The sequence below is a fragment of the Aplysia californica genome, unplaced genomic scaffold (assembly GCF_000002075.1).
Source record: "Aplysia californica isolate F4 #8 unplaced genomic scaffold, AplCal3.0 scaffold00271, whole genome shotgun sequence".
NCBI lineage: Eukaryota > Metazoa > Mollusca > Gastropoda > Aplysiida > Aplysiidae > Aplysia > Aplysia californica.
Genome location: NW_004797541.1, coordinates 456,871 through 473,820, shown reverse-complemented (window position 1 = coordinate 473,820; position 16,950 = coordinate 456,871). Strand labels below are relative to the sequence as shown.

At 41.0% G+C, this 16,950-nt stretch overlaps 2 protein-coding genes across 3 annotated transcripts in view; one reads left to right on the top strand and one right to left on the bottom strand.

The window, feature by feature from the left end:
• Positions 1-97, bottom strand: part of LOC101856272 (VPS35 endosomal protein sorting factor-like) — a 33,608-nt gene extending 33,511 nt beyond the window's left edge. The window contains exon 1 of the mRNA XM_005101146.3: positions 27-97. Coding sequence (XP_005101203.1) covers positions 27-43 — 17 coding nt within the window. The 5' untranslated portion in view covers positions 44-97. The remainder of the gene's footprint in view (positions 1-26) is intronic.
• Positions 98-1,345: 1,248 nt separating this feature from the next.
• LOC101855801 (gem-associated protein 6) lies at positions 1,346-13,704 on the top strand. 2 transcript variants are annotated; one of them, XM_005101144.3, is made up of 2 exons: positions 1,346-1,500; positions 11,307-13,704. In XM_005101144.3, the coding sequence occupies exon 2, from the start codon at positions 11,628-11,630 to the stop codon at positions 12,177-12,179; it is 552 nt and encodes a 183-aa protein (XP_005101201.2). In that variant the 5' UTR covers positions 1,346-1,500; positions 11,307-11,627; the 3' UTR covers positions 12,180-13,704. The 2 variants fall into 2 exon arrangements, with proteins under 2 accessions (XP_005101201.2, XP_035826371.1); XM_035970478.1 differs by lacking the exon at positions 1,346-1,500 and adding an exon at positions 7,845-7,885.
• The last annotated feature ends 3,246 nt before the right edge of the window (positions 13,705-16,950 follow it).

Sequence of the window (16,950 nt, the reverse complement as noted above, 5' to 3'; positions counted from 1 at the left end):
CATAGTAAGTTCCAAAGTAAACATACCATTCATACGCCGCCATTTTGTTTAATCACATGACACTCAAGTGTAGAAATTCCGTTTGTTATTTTGGATAATGGGCTGAAGACGAGTTGCGGGATTGTAAGGCCATAGACATAATTGTATCTAAAATGATTTTTTTTTTTAAATCAAAAGCCTAATTGTCCTAAAGAAATAAATTTCAAGCTTAAGAGAAATGTGCAAGCTAGGCTATAGGGGAGAGGGGGACAGAGACCATAGTTGGCTTTTGTAATTAACTTTAAACTGATAGTTTACACCATGCCCTGTTTTTGTTGTTTTTTTCAATATTTAGTCATTTTGCCCGAAAAGATGACATGTAATCAAGGAGGTTACAGTTTGTTTTCAGCTCCTTGTGTGTAATTTTAATCTTAGTCAACATAAAGTAGAAAAGAATGTGTTAGATTTCTCTCTTAACACCCTCCAAAATCAAAATTAACAAGATTATCATGTTAGATAATATATTGTTCTTCTTAGCGGTTTTTTATTTTGTTTGTACGTCTGTTTGTTTTTTGTTACAACTGGTTGTAAGCACACTCATTTCAACCTTTTTTGGTATTGTTTTTTTATGCCCCTTTCCCTCTTGGAATCCCCATACACTTCGGGCGTGATTAAAAAGAAAAAAGAACAGTTCCGTAAAAACTGCTCTGGTGAAACTTTTACACACATAGACCCCTATCCCCTATTTGTACAAAATGATAGTAGAAAATCAAGAATGGTAATTGGTTTCTTTGCTTCATTTTTTCGATACTACAACAAAGATCGATCTTTGTAATGTAGACCAAAGATAGTACATAATAAGATGGTCCACTCAGCCAAAAAAATGTCCGCCGGAAGTCCGCTCTTTGCTTCAGATGGCGAGTGCGCTGCAGTCTGTTTTGAAGCTCCCTTTCGTTTCTCGACTGCTGTTCAAATCAATGTTCATCAGCAGTTCGGGTTCGTTCAGTGCGGAGTTTAATTATGGTTTGTTGTTTTTTTAATAACCCTCTTGCCTTTCATTCTAAAGTCAAATTAAAGGAAGAAAACAGACACCTTTTTTGTCAACCCAACCATTTAAAAAAAAGGGTTCTTCCGAAATTTGAATTCTTATTTATTCAAAACTTGTAAGTTTCACTTTGATTTTTTAACACAAGGAGGGTAACTCTGTTCGCAAAGGGTGCGCATTTGCGAAGAGGGCGCCACCGAATTTTGAGGACTCTTTCTTTTCTAATTGGCTCAAAGAGAGGAGTGGACCCTCTTGTTATGTAGATTCTTTGTGTAGACTCTTTGCGTGTAGTTGGCCTTACCTCCTTCGACCGCCGGGTACCAATGTACAATTTTTGGGACCGTGTGACTCGACTACTCGACTCGATTATAATACTCTAGTAAATAAATACTATAGTACACTACCAACATGGCTGCAGCCGCAGCGTTGGAAAACGAATTGAACGTACTTCCTTACGTTTATGAAGTGTTGAAAAGGTAAGGCCTCTTGAACTTATATTTTTAAATTATGATGTAGTCGTGTCACGATGTAGATCTAGAATCTAGATGTCTAGATATTAGTCTATAGATCTAGATCTAGATCTAGGAATATTATCGCCGAGCCCTAGCTCAACTGGGTTCACTTCTTGTGGTCTTCATCACGCGATTAATAAACGTAGATCTAGATTTAGATCTAGATTTAGATCTAGAACGAGGCAAACTATCTCACCATAGCAAAGCCAGAAATTAGGAAAACACTTTTGGACAAGAGCAATAAAAACACATATCCTGTAGCACTAAAACATTCTGCCCTTGAACTTGAAACAATTGATTCCTATCCACCAACATGGATCCACTCTGACTACTAGTCTAGACTAGAGTCTAGTCTGACTCATACACTAATGGACCTGCCTTTAAACCCTTAAGATTCTGGTCCCTGATAAATGTTTGCCCGATAGCGCAATCCCGCGCGGCGCTCCACAGCTGGTCCCTCCCTGATCAGTCGTCGTCCCGCGCGGGCAACGCATTTCGTTTACGCTTCCGTTTCGTTTACGGCGGGGTCTGCATGTGTGTGCGTCAATCTGCTTGTGCCTGAGTGTCCATGTGAAACTTACTGCATTGTTTTGCAACGCGAGGTGTTGGTAGAGATAACAGAGCATCGGTTGAGACGTTCATCCAATGAAATATGAGCATTTTGACCCAGTTAGACACTTGAGGGACTCGAAAGGATATTCAGGAAATAGGACTTTCATCTTTCAATGCAAACACCTTTCCTCACTTTTCAAACGATCTAATTCTTACACCAAACGTTGTTTCCTGATGTAAATAATCATATTTGGTGGTTTTTGAACCATTGTCCTGCCAGAGGGAGACATTTGAGAGCAACTGAATAAAAAAAATATTCGGAAATTATCCCATTTTTTCCCCCTTTCGAACGATAGCTGATAAGCAGCTGTTCGCAAGTTCATTCATAGAGGTGTGAAATCTGGAAAACTCTGGAAAAGTTATTCATTTTGGTGTAACTTCCAATCTCAGCGTCTCTGATATACCGACGAGGGGATAATGGGATTATTTGTGTGATCGTAACACTTCATTGATCGTATCAGTTTGCTATAAAAGATGAGGTGTTTCCCTGACCTGCCGCGGCACGCTCGCGTGACCAGTGCCTGACCCCGGCGCCCCCCGGCACAAGCCCGCAGGCGACGTAAGTGGGTCATCGATCGATAAGAGCCCTCTTCCGGTTAACCCCGCAGGACTAGAGTTAAGGCAACAATCAACACTGGTGGATATGGGTCAGTGATCAACTTGCCCAGTGGGGAAAAAAAAGAAGTCTTCAACTCCAGCGGGTACTTCTGCTCCAATTTCATTGCCGAACAACAGGCTATCACCAAAACAGCAAACTACATCAACTACTTGTTTGACACTAACCCACTTGCTACCACTAGGTACCACAAGCGAACATTTTTTTGAACAATATTGACGTTTAAACCTCAGGGTTTCAAATCTACTCTATGAAATAAAAACATTAAAAAAAGAATTATCAAAATCCATCAATAAACAATCGAGATATGGTATTTCAAAGTTTTATTTTTAAACGAAACCTTTTCAACTGCGACTTTCACCCATGTTTGAGGTGTATACAAAGTGCATGATCAAATCAATGAAAACTTTGTTTTTCCCAGAGCTGTCAACACAAATATTGATATCTTTAAATTAAAGCATGTTAGAATGACTGGTTTCCAAGATATAGGCCTTCAAAAATTGGAAAAAAAAGCCAAAATTTGTCATTAAGAGCTCAGAACCCTATTTTAACCTCTTCCAAATTAGTCAAAACTGCCTCCTCATTAGTGAAAATCACACAATCAATACAAATACATGCATAGACTTAGCTGAATTTTTTTCAGACCTCTCTGACCATAAGTAACTTTTCTGGACTCCTCTGAAGTAGGCTTCGGTGCAAAAAACGCCTCTTGGAAAAAAATTAGGGGAACTCTGGTACATCCTCGGGCAAAAAGCATCACAACAAGTGAATAAATTAAGCTACAGGGCTAAATCATACATCAAATTAAAGCTCAATGCAAGCTCTACGGGGCCAAATGAAAATTGTTTACTAAAACTCTCATAACACTCCATAATAGGGCCCTAATGCCCAAAAACCTGCCATTATTGAGTGAAAATTATAACGTCTGCCGACTAGAAAAAAATTCATATAAAATCAACACATTGTGCTACAAGGTTGCATTATATATCAAATTAAAGCTCTTTTCAGGCTCTGTACAGTGAATTAGTTTATAGAAAGAAAAAAAACTTCAAATCATTTCTGCTCAGATATGGACAATAATGTGAAAAAAGTCATCAATATTGGTTCAGAAAATTAAGATTTCTGCTCAGGGGGTTTAAAAATTGGAATTAAATTAACATACTGTTCTACCGTGGTTCATCTTGTATAATATAGATCTAGTTCTAGATTTATTTATCATTTTAGCTGAGAAAGCAACCAGTGGCTGGGGAAATACAACAATGTATCATCGTGTGTCCAGTAAGTGGATGGAAGAAAGAGGGGGGGGGGGTTTCTCCAATTAGCCTATCAGGTGACATCTAGGTCTAACTAAGTCTAAGAATACGTAAAAAGGCTGGTTGATTCAATAATTGAATATCCACCGATCAAGAACGTAGATCTAGCCTTTTTTGTTACCGAATTAAATGCCAAACAATATAGATCTACGAACATTACCATCGGTGACACTAACACCCGGTAACCCCCTTCCGAGTATTTAGTAGTGTGTGATGACATGTTACTATAAATAGAACTCCCGGTTCAACTCTTCACGGCTTTATTTTTTCACTTTGTCGACCAGAGATGCTTAGATTTCGATGCATTTAGAATAAATAAGATGTTCTTAGTTGAAAAGACAGCAAAAATACCACCACAAAGCGATACATTTGTATAGATCGCAATTAATTCACTATGAGGTGTGGAAAATGTAGGTCGGCGTGATTCCCACCAAACAATAACAATCCAACCACACGGCAAGTGGTGGCCGATTAGTCTTATTTTTCAAAACACGATATTCATAAGTATCCTAAAAGAAAATTATGATAATACTTACATAAATTGACGTCATAAACAGATCTATCGAATGTTTCTTTTACTGAACCATCATTATAATCGTCTGCTGGTTGGGTCAAGTCAGAGGGGGCGGAAATGGGCGATGGAACAGCCGCAATGGCAGAATGACGATCTCCCGAAAGTGGTTTGTACCCCACTTCAGAAAAAGTAATATTTCTACTTCGTGGAACGTAGTTGGCTTTTCTAAACACATAAACTTGATGGTAGAGATGTCTGGGAATATGATCCTGGCACGGATAGCCCGATTTGTGTCGAATTTCATATTTTAAAATGCTTTCTTCGTCTTTAAATCGTACCACCCAAGCTTTCCGCTCAGAATAAAAACATAAACACATTCCCCGGAAATTCTCCTGAAATCCCAGATTTTTATGTTTCAAACCGCAAGAAAATTCGATGATTCACGACTGAGAAATCGAAATTTAAAACAGGCCCCCCCCCCCCCCCCCCCCCCCCCCCAAATCTAAGCACGCAAAATTGCGAGACGGCCGAGTTTTCCCGTGTTAAACTTTAGTCAATTAAAAACTAAATATGGAATCATAAGTATCAGTTTCTCGTTCACCATGGAGAAGGAAAGACACAGAAAACAGTGGTATAATTTTTATTAGTGTTTACAAAAATTAAAACCAGCTAATAGTTGGATGAAGTTGTCCAAATCTGGCTCCAGCTGTAGCTGTCTGCCTTGAAAACGGCTCGCCTGCGGTACCTACTACCACAGACATCGTTATATTACAGACAGCCTTTCAACACTAGAGACACTTGAGAGTGGGACTGATGTGAACAAAGATATATATATTGCATTTGATTTGGAGTCTACATAACTTGATAAGTAGGCACCACGTCAGGGTTGTCCTACAATGGATTCCTGCCCACACTGGGATACCGGGAAATGAAAGAGCTGATATATGCTCTGGCAAAGAAAGGAGCTAGTCTCCCTCAGCCTGAAATTCCTACGAATTACACCACCTGCTGCCAAATGATCAAGTCAAACCTCACGGAAGAGTGGCCACATGAATGATCCACTGGTCAAAGATCCGATCAATGAGATGATGTATGGGACATGAATCCATAAAGATCCAATCAATGAGTTGAGGAGGGGAGATCAATCCATAATCTTCCAACTTAGAACACAACAGTCTGCTGCCTGCCCACTATGTGACTACCCCTCAGAGACAGTGGAACATCATCTGTTTTTCTGTAGAAAACTAACTGATTTAAGGGGATGTTTTCTTCCCAAGCTACCCCACACATCTAATTGCCTCTACTCCTCAAGACAACAGTTAGAACAAACATGCAACTATTACCGAATGGCATCATGCAGAAGAGTTAACGCTCAGATGCTACATTGGATCGCTAACAACAACAACAATAACAACTATTCAGAAGGCCTTTTTTTTAGGGTCAGTCTAGCCATCATATTAACCCTCATCCTGCGGGAGCTGGGTTTATGTAGCCCGATAAGTCTATTTCGGCACCTCGCCTGCGTTCTGGTCCCGAGTCAGTGTAGCTCCTGGCTCAGCGCACGCGCAGCGCGCATTCTCTTACGTGTCATTCGGGTCGCAAGCCGGATCCCCATTCACGCAGGTCAAGTGTGTGTGCGCCAGTCTGCTTGAGTTCGTGTGCGTTTGTGGCCTTCTTCTAGAACCACCTGCGTTGGTTCGTAATCGAGGCTTACGTCTCATTCAAAACATGCCAAGTTGATAGCTCTAGATGTTCGTCCAATGAAATTATAGAAGAAATTGACCCACTTAGACATGAGGAGCTCGAAAGGATAGTCAGGAAACAAGACTTCCATTTTTCTATACAAAACATTTCAAATGAGCTTGATTTTGCATGAAATGATACTACCTGATAAAAAATGAGCTTGTTTGATAGTTTTAAAAATACCATTGTGCAGGTACAAAGAACAATTTGAGTGTAAAACATTCGGAAATTGACCTAAATTATCCCTTTTCGAACCTCAGGTCATTCATAACAATAAGAGCGTCCAGAAAGGTTATTCAAATGGGCGTAACTACTCGTAATGTCTTATCAGCTTGTGAGAGGGGGTTATTCATGTGTTTGTAACACTTTATAAAAAGAAAGCTATGAAGGATAGAGCGTTATTTTCATCATCAGTTAACACACTCCCGCGGTATTCATGGCGAAAACACACGTTTCCCGGCGCGCGCGCGCTGTACACCAACAGTACACACTGAGTGACTCCGGCGGCCTGCCCGGCACGTCCGACGAAATCGGTTGCTGATAAGGTTGCTGATAAGATGCGCATCTGGGCACAGGCACAGGATAAGAGTTAAGAATAGGTACGGATAGCCCAGCTGTCTAGGCTAGCCTAGCAGTCTAGACGTCATTAAGTATGGCTAGCCTCTTCATTCATAAAAAATACATTGCCCCTCCGCTCGTCACACGCGCCGTCACCGAGTGCACACCCTGCCCACACCCATCCCCAGTAGACAGACCGACAGCCCTCAGCCCCCACCCCCTTTCAATCTCGCAGCATCTCAATTCTCAATGGCTGAACGACAGACTAGCCTCTAACACTAGACTTATAAAATTTGTTATAAAATAACCTGTCACCTTAGGCTTAGAGACTCCCGTTATTCATAGCATCATCAATGACCTATTAACTGAGTTTAAAACCCTTAAGATTCTGGTCCCAGATTTAGCCCGATAAGCGCAATCCCGCGCGGCGCTCCACAACTGGTCCCTGATCAGTCGTCGTCCTGCGCGGGCAACGCATTTCGTTTAGTGCGGGGTCTGCATCTGTGTGCTAAAATTAGACCTGCATGTTTGCCGACAATCGCGACCCGACCCGCGAGCCGGCCGATGCTATCGCTAGGCCCACCTGTATCAGTCAATGTGCGTAGTGCGAGGCCTGGCCGACTGCCAGCGCCCCCTTTTTCTCCCGTCGGCTTTGTCGGCACTTTCGTTTTCGTGTCGGCGTTTCCGACATAATTGTCGGAACCTGAGTAGAAATGCGAATACAAAAAAGGATGACGACGGCCTAAATTATCTACTTTCAGTTTCGTGCTCGAGCGGCCATTTTGAATTTCGTTTGTTGACTTTAATTCAGTTGTTCAGATCGTGTGGATTCATTCAAGTCCGACTCACTTACAAAATAGAATCTAGATCTAGATCTAGATTTATAGATCATTATAGACCTCAATGGAGGATTCATATTCCAATTCTATTGTGTCAAACCCTATCATAGGTTGTGCTGTAATATATTAATGTTGGTTAAAAGCATTTCATCAGGTGCGTGAATTATAAATTTAGAATCTAGATCTAGAGATATCTAGGCCTAGACTCTAGACTCAGCTGAGTCCCTCTGTTCAGAAGCGGATGCGGATTTCTTGTTCAAGAAGGCCTAGGCCATTCCTATTATTCACTTCTTGTTCTACAAGTTAGATTATTAGATATCTATATATATGGAGGAATCATATTCCAATTCTATTGTGTTACTGTATCAAACCCTTTTTATCAATGTAGATGTAGGCCATATTATGCTTCTTGTTTGTTTTGGGGTGGGGTTTTTTTTTTTTTTTTCATTTTGGACTTGTGCTGGCCTTTTTACATTGAGGCCCGTTGCAGGTTCTTTTTTGGGGTATGCCTAGGGTTAGGGTTATGTCTCTTCTGTGTTTGTTGGGGTGGTCGCTCGTTACTTATGACACCCACAAAAGCTCTTATGGGGGGGGGGGGGTTGCGCAAAATTTTCAGACTATCTGGTTGAGGCTCACATGCAGGTCTACTGCAGAGAAGTGTAAAATCAATGAGGCTCAGAGAAGAACCGTACGACCCAATGGCTATAATTAATGACAAAACAGAAAACCCCATTAACGACAGCTCCAAAATTAAATCTAGATGGAGGGAATATTTCTCAGAACTCTTGAACACCACTCAAAAGCAAACAAACGAAGAATTCCAACCAAGTCACCCAGAGGAAGAAGAACCAACCATCCTGCCATCAGAGGTCAGACAAGCAGTTAAAACAAGCCCAAAAAACAGAAGCGCAGGAATAGATGAGCTCACCACGGAGACCATCCTAGCATGTGGAGAAACTGGAATAACTTGGCTTACAAAAATCTTCCAGGAGAAAGCATGGACAGAAAGAAAAGTTCCTGGCGACTGGCCAAAAACGTCCTTGCCGCCGCCGCTCCTCCCCCACCACCACCAATCTCTCTCTCACACACTACACATACGCGCGCGCCGCGCACCCGCACACTTAGGCGATCTCCAAAAATATATATGGCCTCTTTGAACATTAACAGACTACCACTAGATTCTAGATCTAGATTTACTCCGGTAGAAAAAGGGGGGGGGGGGTGGTGCAAGGGGGTTCACCCCCCAGCTCAAGTCACAAAAATAATAGGTAGATCTAGATCGCAACAGTTTTTAGTGCAAGGTGGTCTGCTAATCTTTAATTTTACCATATATAGATTTAGATCACTGAACAATGAAAACGTAACAGTAGCCTATGCTACAAAAGTCAAAGTAAAAATATATATCTAAGACACCCAACGTGCTACAAGATTTCTCAACCTTCAAAGTTTAAAGGCGCGAGTCCCACTCGCCGACATCACACGTGCCGCCAATCTTAGTGTTGTCATGTCTCCCAACTCAACGCATCGTGACTACGCTTATCTTCAGGTTATCATCTGCTAGGCCCAGTGTATATTATGACTTTTTGCCTAGCCTAGAAACCCTGTAATGTAAGCCAAAGTTTGTCATGTCAGATCAGGGGGAATAACTACATTGTGCTCCCTAAAAACCCGGAGAAAGAGGTCAACTAACGAAACATGCCAAGGTCTGAGGGCTAAACAAGTCTAAAACAAGGGAAACATCTCCCAAACGAGTTATGAAAGAGAGTCCGACCCGTTTGTGCAAACAGGTTTAGAAAGAGAGTCTGATCCTCTTCTGCAAATGGGTTATGAATCTCTTCAGCAAATGGGTTAGAACCATTTTTCACAAACGGATTAGGAAAAAGAGTCAGGAGCCTGAATCCGGATAACGATTCATTGAGAATAAACCGGTTATTCGGATAAATCATCCGGATTCTGCCCGCCACTACTATTCACTCATTCCTTCTGCCTATCTTCACAATGAAAGGGGAACCTGATTTTAAACATTGCCAGCAATGGAAAGATATGTTGGTGAAGAAATCAAACGAGACGAAATGTAGGTGAAAATGTTATGGGTTGTAGGCAATCTCTTCAAACAGGCTCTGAAATGCCATTTTCAACCCTCTAAAAGCACTAAATTTCAATTTCTTTGTGGGCTTCGCCCCCTGAACCCCCACCAGGACTCTGTCCCTGGACCCTGCTGGGGGCCCCCAGACCCCGAGCAGAATTTTCTTTACTTTTCAGCTTCAGCTGGTGGAAGCACTGTAAGTGGCGGATAAAAGTAAAGTAAAGTAAGATGAATTTCTGCCATCTGTTTTTGTCGTCTTCCGGGGTTACCCCCAAGACTCTTGGGTTTCCCTCACCAATAACTCTTAGTTGATCCCGTGCCTTATCCAATGATCGGTGATGTTCATAGGATGTCCTTGCCCTTGACCTATGTGTTTAATGGCTTTGAAAGTGTTAGTTCTTTTCACAGTGAATTAAATGTGGTATTACTGTTCATTGAAATGCTAATGCTTAAATGAAATATAATGGGTATAATTTTTCTAAATCCAGTGCATTTCTCAAATTAATTCACCGTAAACAGAGGAGGATGTCAATGGCAGTCACCTTGGAAAGGCCACCAGCAATAGCAATGAAATTTCTACTCTCTACATAATATCTCAGGATGTATGTCATGTGGAGATCATGTTTTATACAGTAGTTGTTCATTGGAAAGGAAAATGTCCCATGCGCACATGACATGCATTAATTACTTATTCTCTAGAAATTTTTTGTCAGCAGCTTTGTTGTAGTTTTAATGTTGCCGGTCATTAAGTTGGGTGTTACCAGCAGTTAGGAGCATTTAGCTTGTCTCTTGGGATTACTTACACGTGCTTCAGTGACCTATTTAGTTTCTTTAAGTAGTCTGAACAGCTCTCATCTATTTCTGTTCTCTGGGTTGAATTAATGGAATTTGCTCTTTTAATTTGTCTGTTATTTTTATATTAGGGCTGCCGACCATTACGAATTTGTCGGAATCATTACGATAGGATTTTTATTCAATTTTACGAAAATACGATTATAACACACCTGATTCCGATATTTTAAAAATTTGGTCTACCACAACTCACTGTCAAAATTCCCTGTGTATTTGAGAGAAAAACTACCAGACCTGGACAGTCTATGTCACTACGTCACATAGAGCTGTCAAATTTTAACTGTGTAATAACACCCTCTCGGCAGTGAGCCCTTGTAGTCACTCAGTGGTGCTCAAGGCTTTGCCCTTAGAAAAACGTTAGACTTTAGAAGTGTCAAAGCTAGGAGTAAGGCGAATGTTTTACTTGCTTGACTACAAGCCCTGTCCTTGACACCCCTAGGGTAAAACACAATCCATGGCCATATTATGAATGTTTGAGCTAGATTACTATATTATTTTTTTTGTTGATTAACATAAATGCTTGTGGGTGGGCAGTCCTGATATACCATCATGCATGTGCTTTTTATGTGTTCATACTGAATGTCCTGTTTTAAATGTCCAGATTATAACTCAAGACAACAAATAATTTATTTTTCAGTATTGAAAATGACCCCAGTGATGTGACTCAGAAGATGATTGAGCTGAAGGCCCAATTCCAGCGAGCCCGAGAGTGTGTTGATCGTCTTCCTGGTACTCAGCATAGTCAAGAAGAACAACTTCGATTGAAGACGATATTACAAGAGCAACTGATTTTGAAGACTGACCTGTTAGTAAATTACAAATCTGGAAACAATTTTGATCTCATGGGGAGAAGTAATGGTGAGATACCAAGTAACAGCTCTTGATGATAAAGAGTAGCACCAAAATCTGTTACTAAATCTGGGAGTGGATAGTTTTCTTTTCCACCTGGTTCATCTTCATGGCTCAACCTGTAAACTCTGGGATGGAGACTGCGAGTCATCCTATTTTCTCTCATGACCCAAAGGGCTGGACAGAGTTGGTACATTGTAATGTTGTAATTGACACAGACGACGGAATGCAACACACAGGATATGTCTACACTGTGGATCCTGTGTCTGAGTGCATGGTGCTGATTAGTTCTCGAAGTGGTGAACCGGTACCCTCGACTGAATTTTCAATGAAGATCATTCTGAGGTCATCTGTGGTTAAGATTAAAGTGTCACAGGAACCGGATGATGGAGTTAAGAAATGGTTTGGTTCTTTATTCCGTGCAGGTGTGGATGAAGTGCTGGGGGAGGATGAGCTTCAAGCTCGAAAGGAAAAGCTGAAGTTATGGTTGGAGAAAAATCGCTTTCCTGTATCAGTTTCAGGACACGATGAACAGTCGCTTTCCATTTCAGATGCTCTTGTTGTGCGCCCACCTTACACAGAACAAAGTTGCCTGAGCACTAATGAAATCATATTGTTACGTGTTCAGGGACTTATTAAAAATATGCCAGATAGCTTTTAAAGGTATGCTCTTCCTGCAGCCTGTTTGGAATCAGTTCTTTGATTTGTCAACTGTATTTTTCTATTATTTGTGCTTGAAATTTTTAGCCGATGGTAATGATGTGTACTGTAATGTGGAATGAATCAGAACAGACCTTGTATCTTTAGTTTAAGGTAGATGACTTACTGTGCTCTAGATTCGCCTGGAGACTAGGAAGTCTTTTCACTGACTGGGGCAAGTGCTACCTCTGGATGTATTCGCTGTGACCAAGTTGTCAACATAACTTAGTCTAAGATGTGGCAACAACAAAATTATTGATGGTGGTCATTAACAGACCAGCTACTGTCGTGTTGTAATGTCAATGACCAGCATGATGATTCTGTGGGTGCTTAAAATTTAACACTTTTCCTCCACAGGACAATATCGGTGACAGTGTAATCACAAACACGTTGTCGGAATGATCTCCTTTTAGACATGTATGTGCACTTGTTAAATTTATGATTTTCTTTCTGAATGGTTAGTGGGGCTTTATGAGCACAAAAATCAGTTTGTTTACAATTGGGGTGGGGTTTTTTTGGTTGATTTTTTTGCATGTCAGGTAGACCTAGCATTAAGTGCTGCTTTACACTGACACCATGATGTAGATTTGTGAATGAGTGCTAGATCTAATGGGGTTTTTTTTTTAGTGCTATTCTATTCCATTTTAGGTTTGGATACTTTTACTGAGATGAATAGTACTGATGTTGCCCATCTGCATCCTGGTACGTGGGGCCAAAGGTTATGCGCACTGGGTGGGTTGAAAGTGAATTGAAACAAGGTCTAGCAGTGTTCTGAAAAAATGTTCTCAAAATTAGCTAAGTTTTCAAAAACATGGAATTTTTAGACGAAAGACTCCATGCTCTATTCAGTTTTAACACCCTACCTTGAGTATTTCCTCTCTGCCAGATGTTCTACCATATGATGGCCTACATGTGTTTGTTTAGTGAAAGTTTAAGTGTAAGGGTTTAACGTCCCTCTCAATGCTTATTAGGTTAATTAAGTGGTGGGACCTCCAAATGTAATGTCCATCTCCTATACGACGCCGCCAAATGGACTGAGAGCCTTGATAACTCCATAAAATGACCTTAACCCCATAAAATGACCTGAGCTCAAGAACACCAAGCCTGAGATTCGAACCAAGGCCATCTACTTCATAGTGTAGCTTGATACCAACTGTGCCAACCGAGCACCATACAACATGATACTACATTTGTTTCTATTGGACTGTTTACTTATGAGGTGGATTGGGTGCTTATTGACTGTTTATTAAGCTAGTTTAATATGAGCTCTTTAAAGTTAAATGCATTTATGGTGGAAGGGGGGGGGGGGGGGCTGCTCCTCACAAGTTTCAGACTTAAACTTAATAGTGTTACAAAGGTAGCTCTTTAACATGCACACAGTACCTCCAACGTTTTTGTCTTTACACGTATTTGAGATGACTACTAGATACTCTATTCCACCCACTTGACCTAACCTAAATTCAAGGTTGTTGAAAAAATCTGAAACATTAAAAAAAAGCAAAAATTATCCGCCGTCCATGGCATTCGTGCTAGGTATACTGGTAGTCCCTACAGCATTAAACATTTGATGAGACTTGAGAGGCAAGCTCTTTACTTCAAGACTAATCAACTGACTCTAGTATTGTAGTAAAGGCTTTCATTAGTTTTAGTCAGAAGGCCTGTTCCTCTACACTTCTTTACAGTACAGTGGAGTCCACTAATAACGAGTCCGGAAAAAACGAGAAGTCTGCTATAAAATAATAAAAAACACTATTCTAAAACCCCGTTTTTTTCTCCTCTTTACCTTTGTAAACAAAATACTGCTATAGTGCTATCAGACACACTTGCGAATCGGTTATAGCGGAATATTGCTGCTTCTGTGCACATGGCATAGGCCAATTATACATAATGCAAGACCTTGCCAGGTGAGAAACTTGTTGCTGATCTTTCGAAACAAAGAATATTAGAGCCCATGTGTGTCAACAATGAAGGCCTGGGCAACTGAGTAGGGAGGGTGTGGCATGCGCAGACAAGCAGAACACATCGTATGATAGGCCAGTTTAGATTATCAAGGCCTACCATGCTTCTCACTTCTCCGATGCGGGGATGGAGAGGTCACAGCAATGTGATGGATGGAGCGAATGTGTGACGTGCGCAAGCAGACAGAATGCACCACGGGGTGGGGTGGGGGGGGGGACACAGCGGGCGAGTTAGCCCAGAGCCCTTTCTGGTCACCAACACCGAGCTGTCAGTCCACATCGCTAGATCTAGCGCTAGAGAAACATACCTGATTCGATTTTTGATCAAGTAAGACCTAGAGGTCATGTAGAAACAAAATCATCATCAGGGGAGATAGCAAAAGGAAAAACAGAACACCAAACTTATAGATTAGGCCTACTTTACAGTTTCCCTTGAATTTATTACTGGATCCCTTATAGCAAGAATCCTGCTATAACGGACATTTTGATTCGGTCCTCTCCCTCTCGTTATAACAGGATTCCACTGTACAACATACCTCCTTCCTTATACTTTAGTCCGTAGCCCAGTGGTTAGACTAATGGACTTGTAATCCAGAGATTGCATGGTCTGGGGTTCGAGCCTCAGCTCGGCCCGAGGGAAAGGCACTTAACACGAATTTCCCACCTGGCTCAGTCTTTTCGGAGATGGACGTTAAACCCAGAGTTGATAGGGTCGTCCTTACCATTTTCACCTTATGTAACTAACTGTTCTGTTTTTGTCTCTTTCCCTGTCATGCTATTTATCGTGTGTGTTTGGCGGGGGTTAATGTACTAAGTGGACTACAGTATGAGAATCAGTCCCAGTCTAATCGTGCATAGTTCATGATTTCTTCAAAAGTATTTTGACAATGGGAGCAATTCGTTCTCATGTTCATTTGGACCGAGGCATTTTTATGATATTGTTATGTGTAAACAAAAATGCATTGATCTACTTTTTTTGTCCGTTTTTATTGTTCAGTTTCAAGTTTGTTAATAAAATTTCATTGTTTCAAGACGTTTTACAAAAATGGGAATTTCATTGTTATATAAGTTATTATCAAATGCACAGCATGTTGAAAGTCTGGTAAGTCTTCTACTTTGTTTTCTCTCTTTTTTTTTGGGGGGGGGGGTAATTCTTCAGTCTTGTTCTTCTTTTGCAAGATCTCATGTGTTGACTTTTCTACACAACCTAAGCAATGGATATTAAGGGCTCCTTGGCAAAACCGCCTGCCGGAACCATACACTACACGTGTTCGGCTGCTGGCATCCTGCCTCCAACACAGACTGCCTGACAGTAGTAACAGGATGAATTATCACGTCCTTAACAATAATAACAACCTTTTCTGTTTTACAATTTTTTGTTTGGTTGCTTTACACTACTGCAATGTCTCGTCTGCGATAATCCTCCTACTTCTTCAACTTTTGTCATTATTTTCCAAAATTCTTTTGATGTTGACCAAAACTGAGTCAATAGAATGGGTGGTTGGCGGGCTATCAAACATCTATCGTCTTGATCTCTCCTCCTCCTTTTTTGTGTTTGTTACTCGCTTGTAACACCTCTAATCTTCTGGCACTCTTATGCAGTTGCGAGTGCCATAAAACCTCTACTAAAACTGTCTGAGTCAATAGTGCCTTAAAATTAAAAGTCCTCAAACAAACAAATTTTGATGTAATATTAATATACATTGATCTGGTTTTGTCTCAAAGCTCCTACATCTAAAGACCTATGCTCCAATATATAATGGGAGCATTGTGTCCCTCCCTTTTCAGACAACACAATACAAGTCTTTTCCAAAGATATTACACCATGTACATGATACATGACGAATTACACCCACCAGAGCTATTCTTCTTTATTTTTAAATTTATTTAACATTTAACCTGTTGTGATGGAGGATTAGTTTAGAATACACTATACAATGTGTTTGCCTGTGCTTGTTTTTTCATCAACTTTCAAACGCCGAGGGGTGTTTTGTTTCAAGGGAGTGTGCTTATTTAGGCCACGTATAGCCTAAATAAGGTAAGGGAGGGGGGTTTAGCTTATATAGGCCACACATGCTCAAACTACCGGGGGACATCCTTTTCAGGCAACTGAGTTCGTGCCACTTTCATAAAGGTGCACCTTTCTCATTTAGTACAGTTTTGTCTCAGTGTACAACTTAATCGTAATGAATATATTGTAAGAACAAAGCACGATACGCAAAATTTTGCTCAATCCCAATGGTTTGAATGAGGGCCAGATTTTTTCTTCATGGAGGGGAAAAATCTAGGCTACCATTTTGGCACACTTTGGTCAAGTGAAAAGGTCAAATCCTCCGAATGGACTTCCGGGTCAAATTTGGGGTAGGCTATAAAAAGTGTGTACACAACGTGGCTGAGTCAAAGTTACACTATCTTTACCTGGGTGGCACTCTCTCGTAGTGTCTCATAGTAGTACAGTCCATGCCGGCTTTAAGTTTAAGCACGGTCATCGGGGAAAAGCCGAAGCGTGCTTAAGTGCGAAGTAGACATAATCCAGAGATTTTCATGTTGAAAATTCCCCGTGCTATTTCCCTTTGTTTGTAAGTGAAAGTAGGCCTACAGCGGTCCCGCAAAAGTGTGCACTGTTATTAAGACACCCGACATGGTAGTTTTTGTTCGCTTGTTTGTTTTTGTTTTGTGGTCGAATGGGAAATGAAAACTTAATTTAGACGGCCAGTCACGATACAGCACACTAGGCCTACTGTAACACACTGCCTGTGTAATGAGGTCGACAAG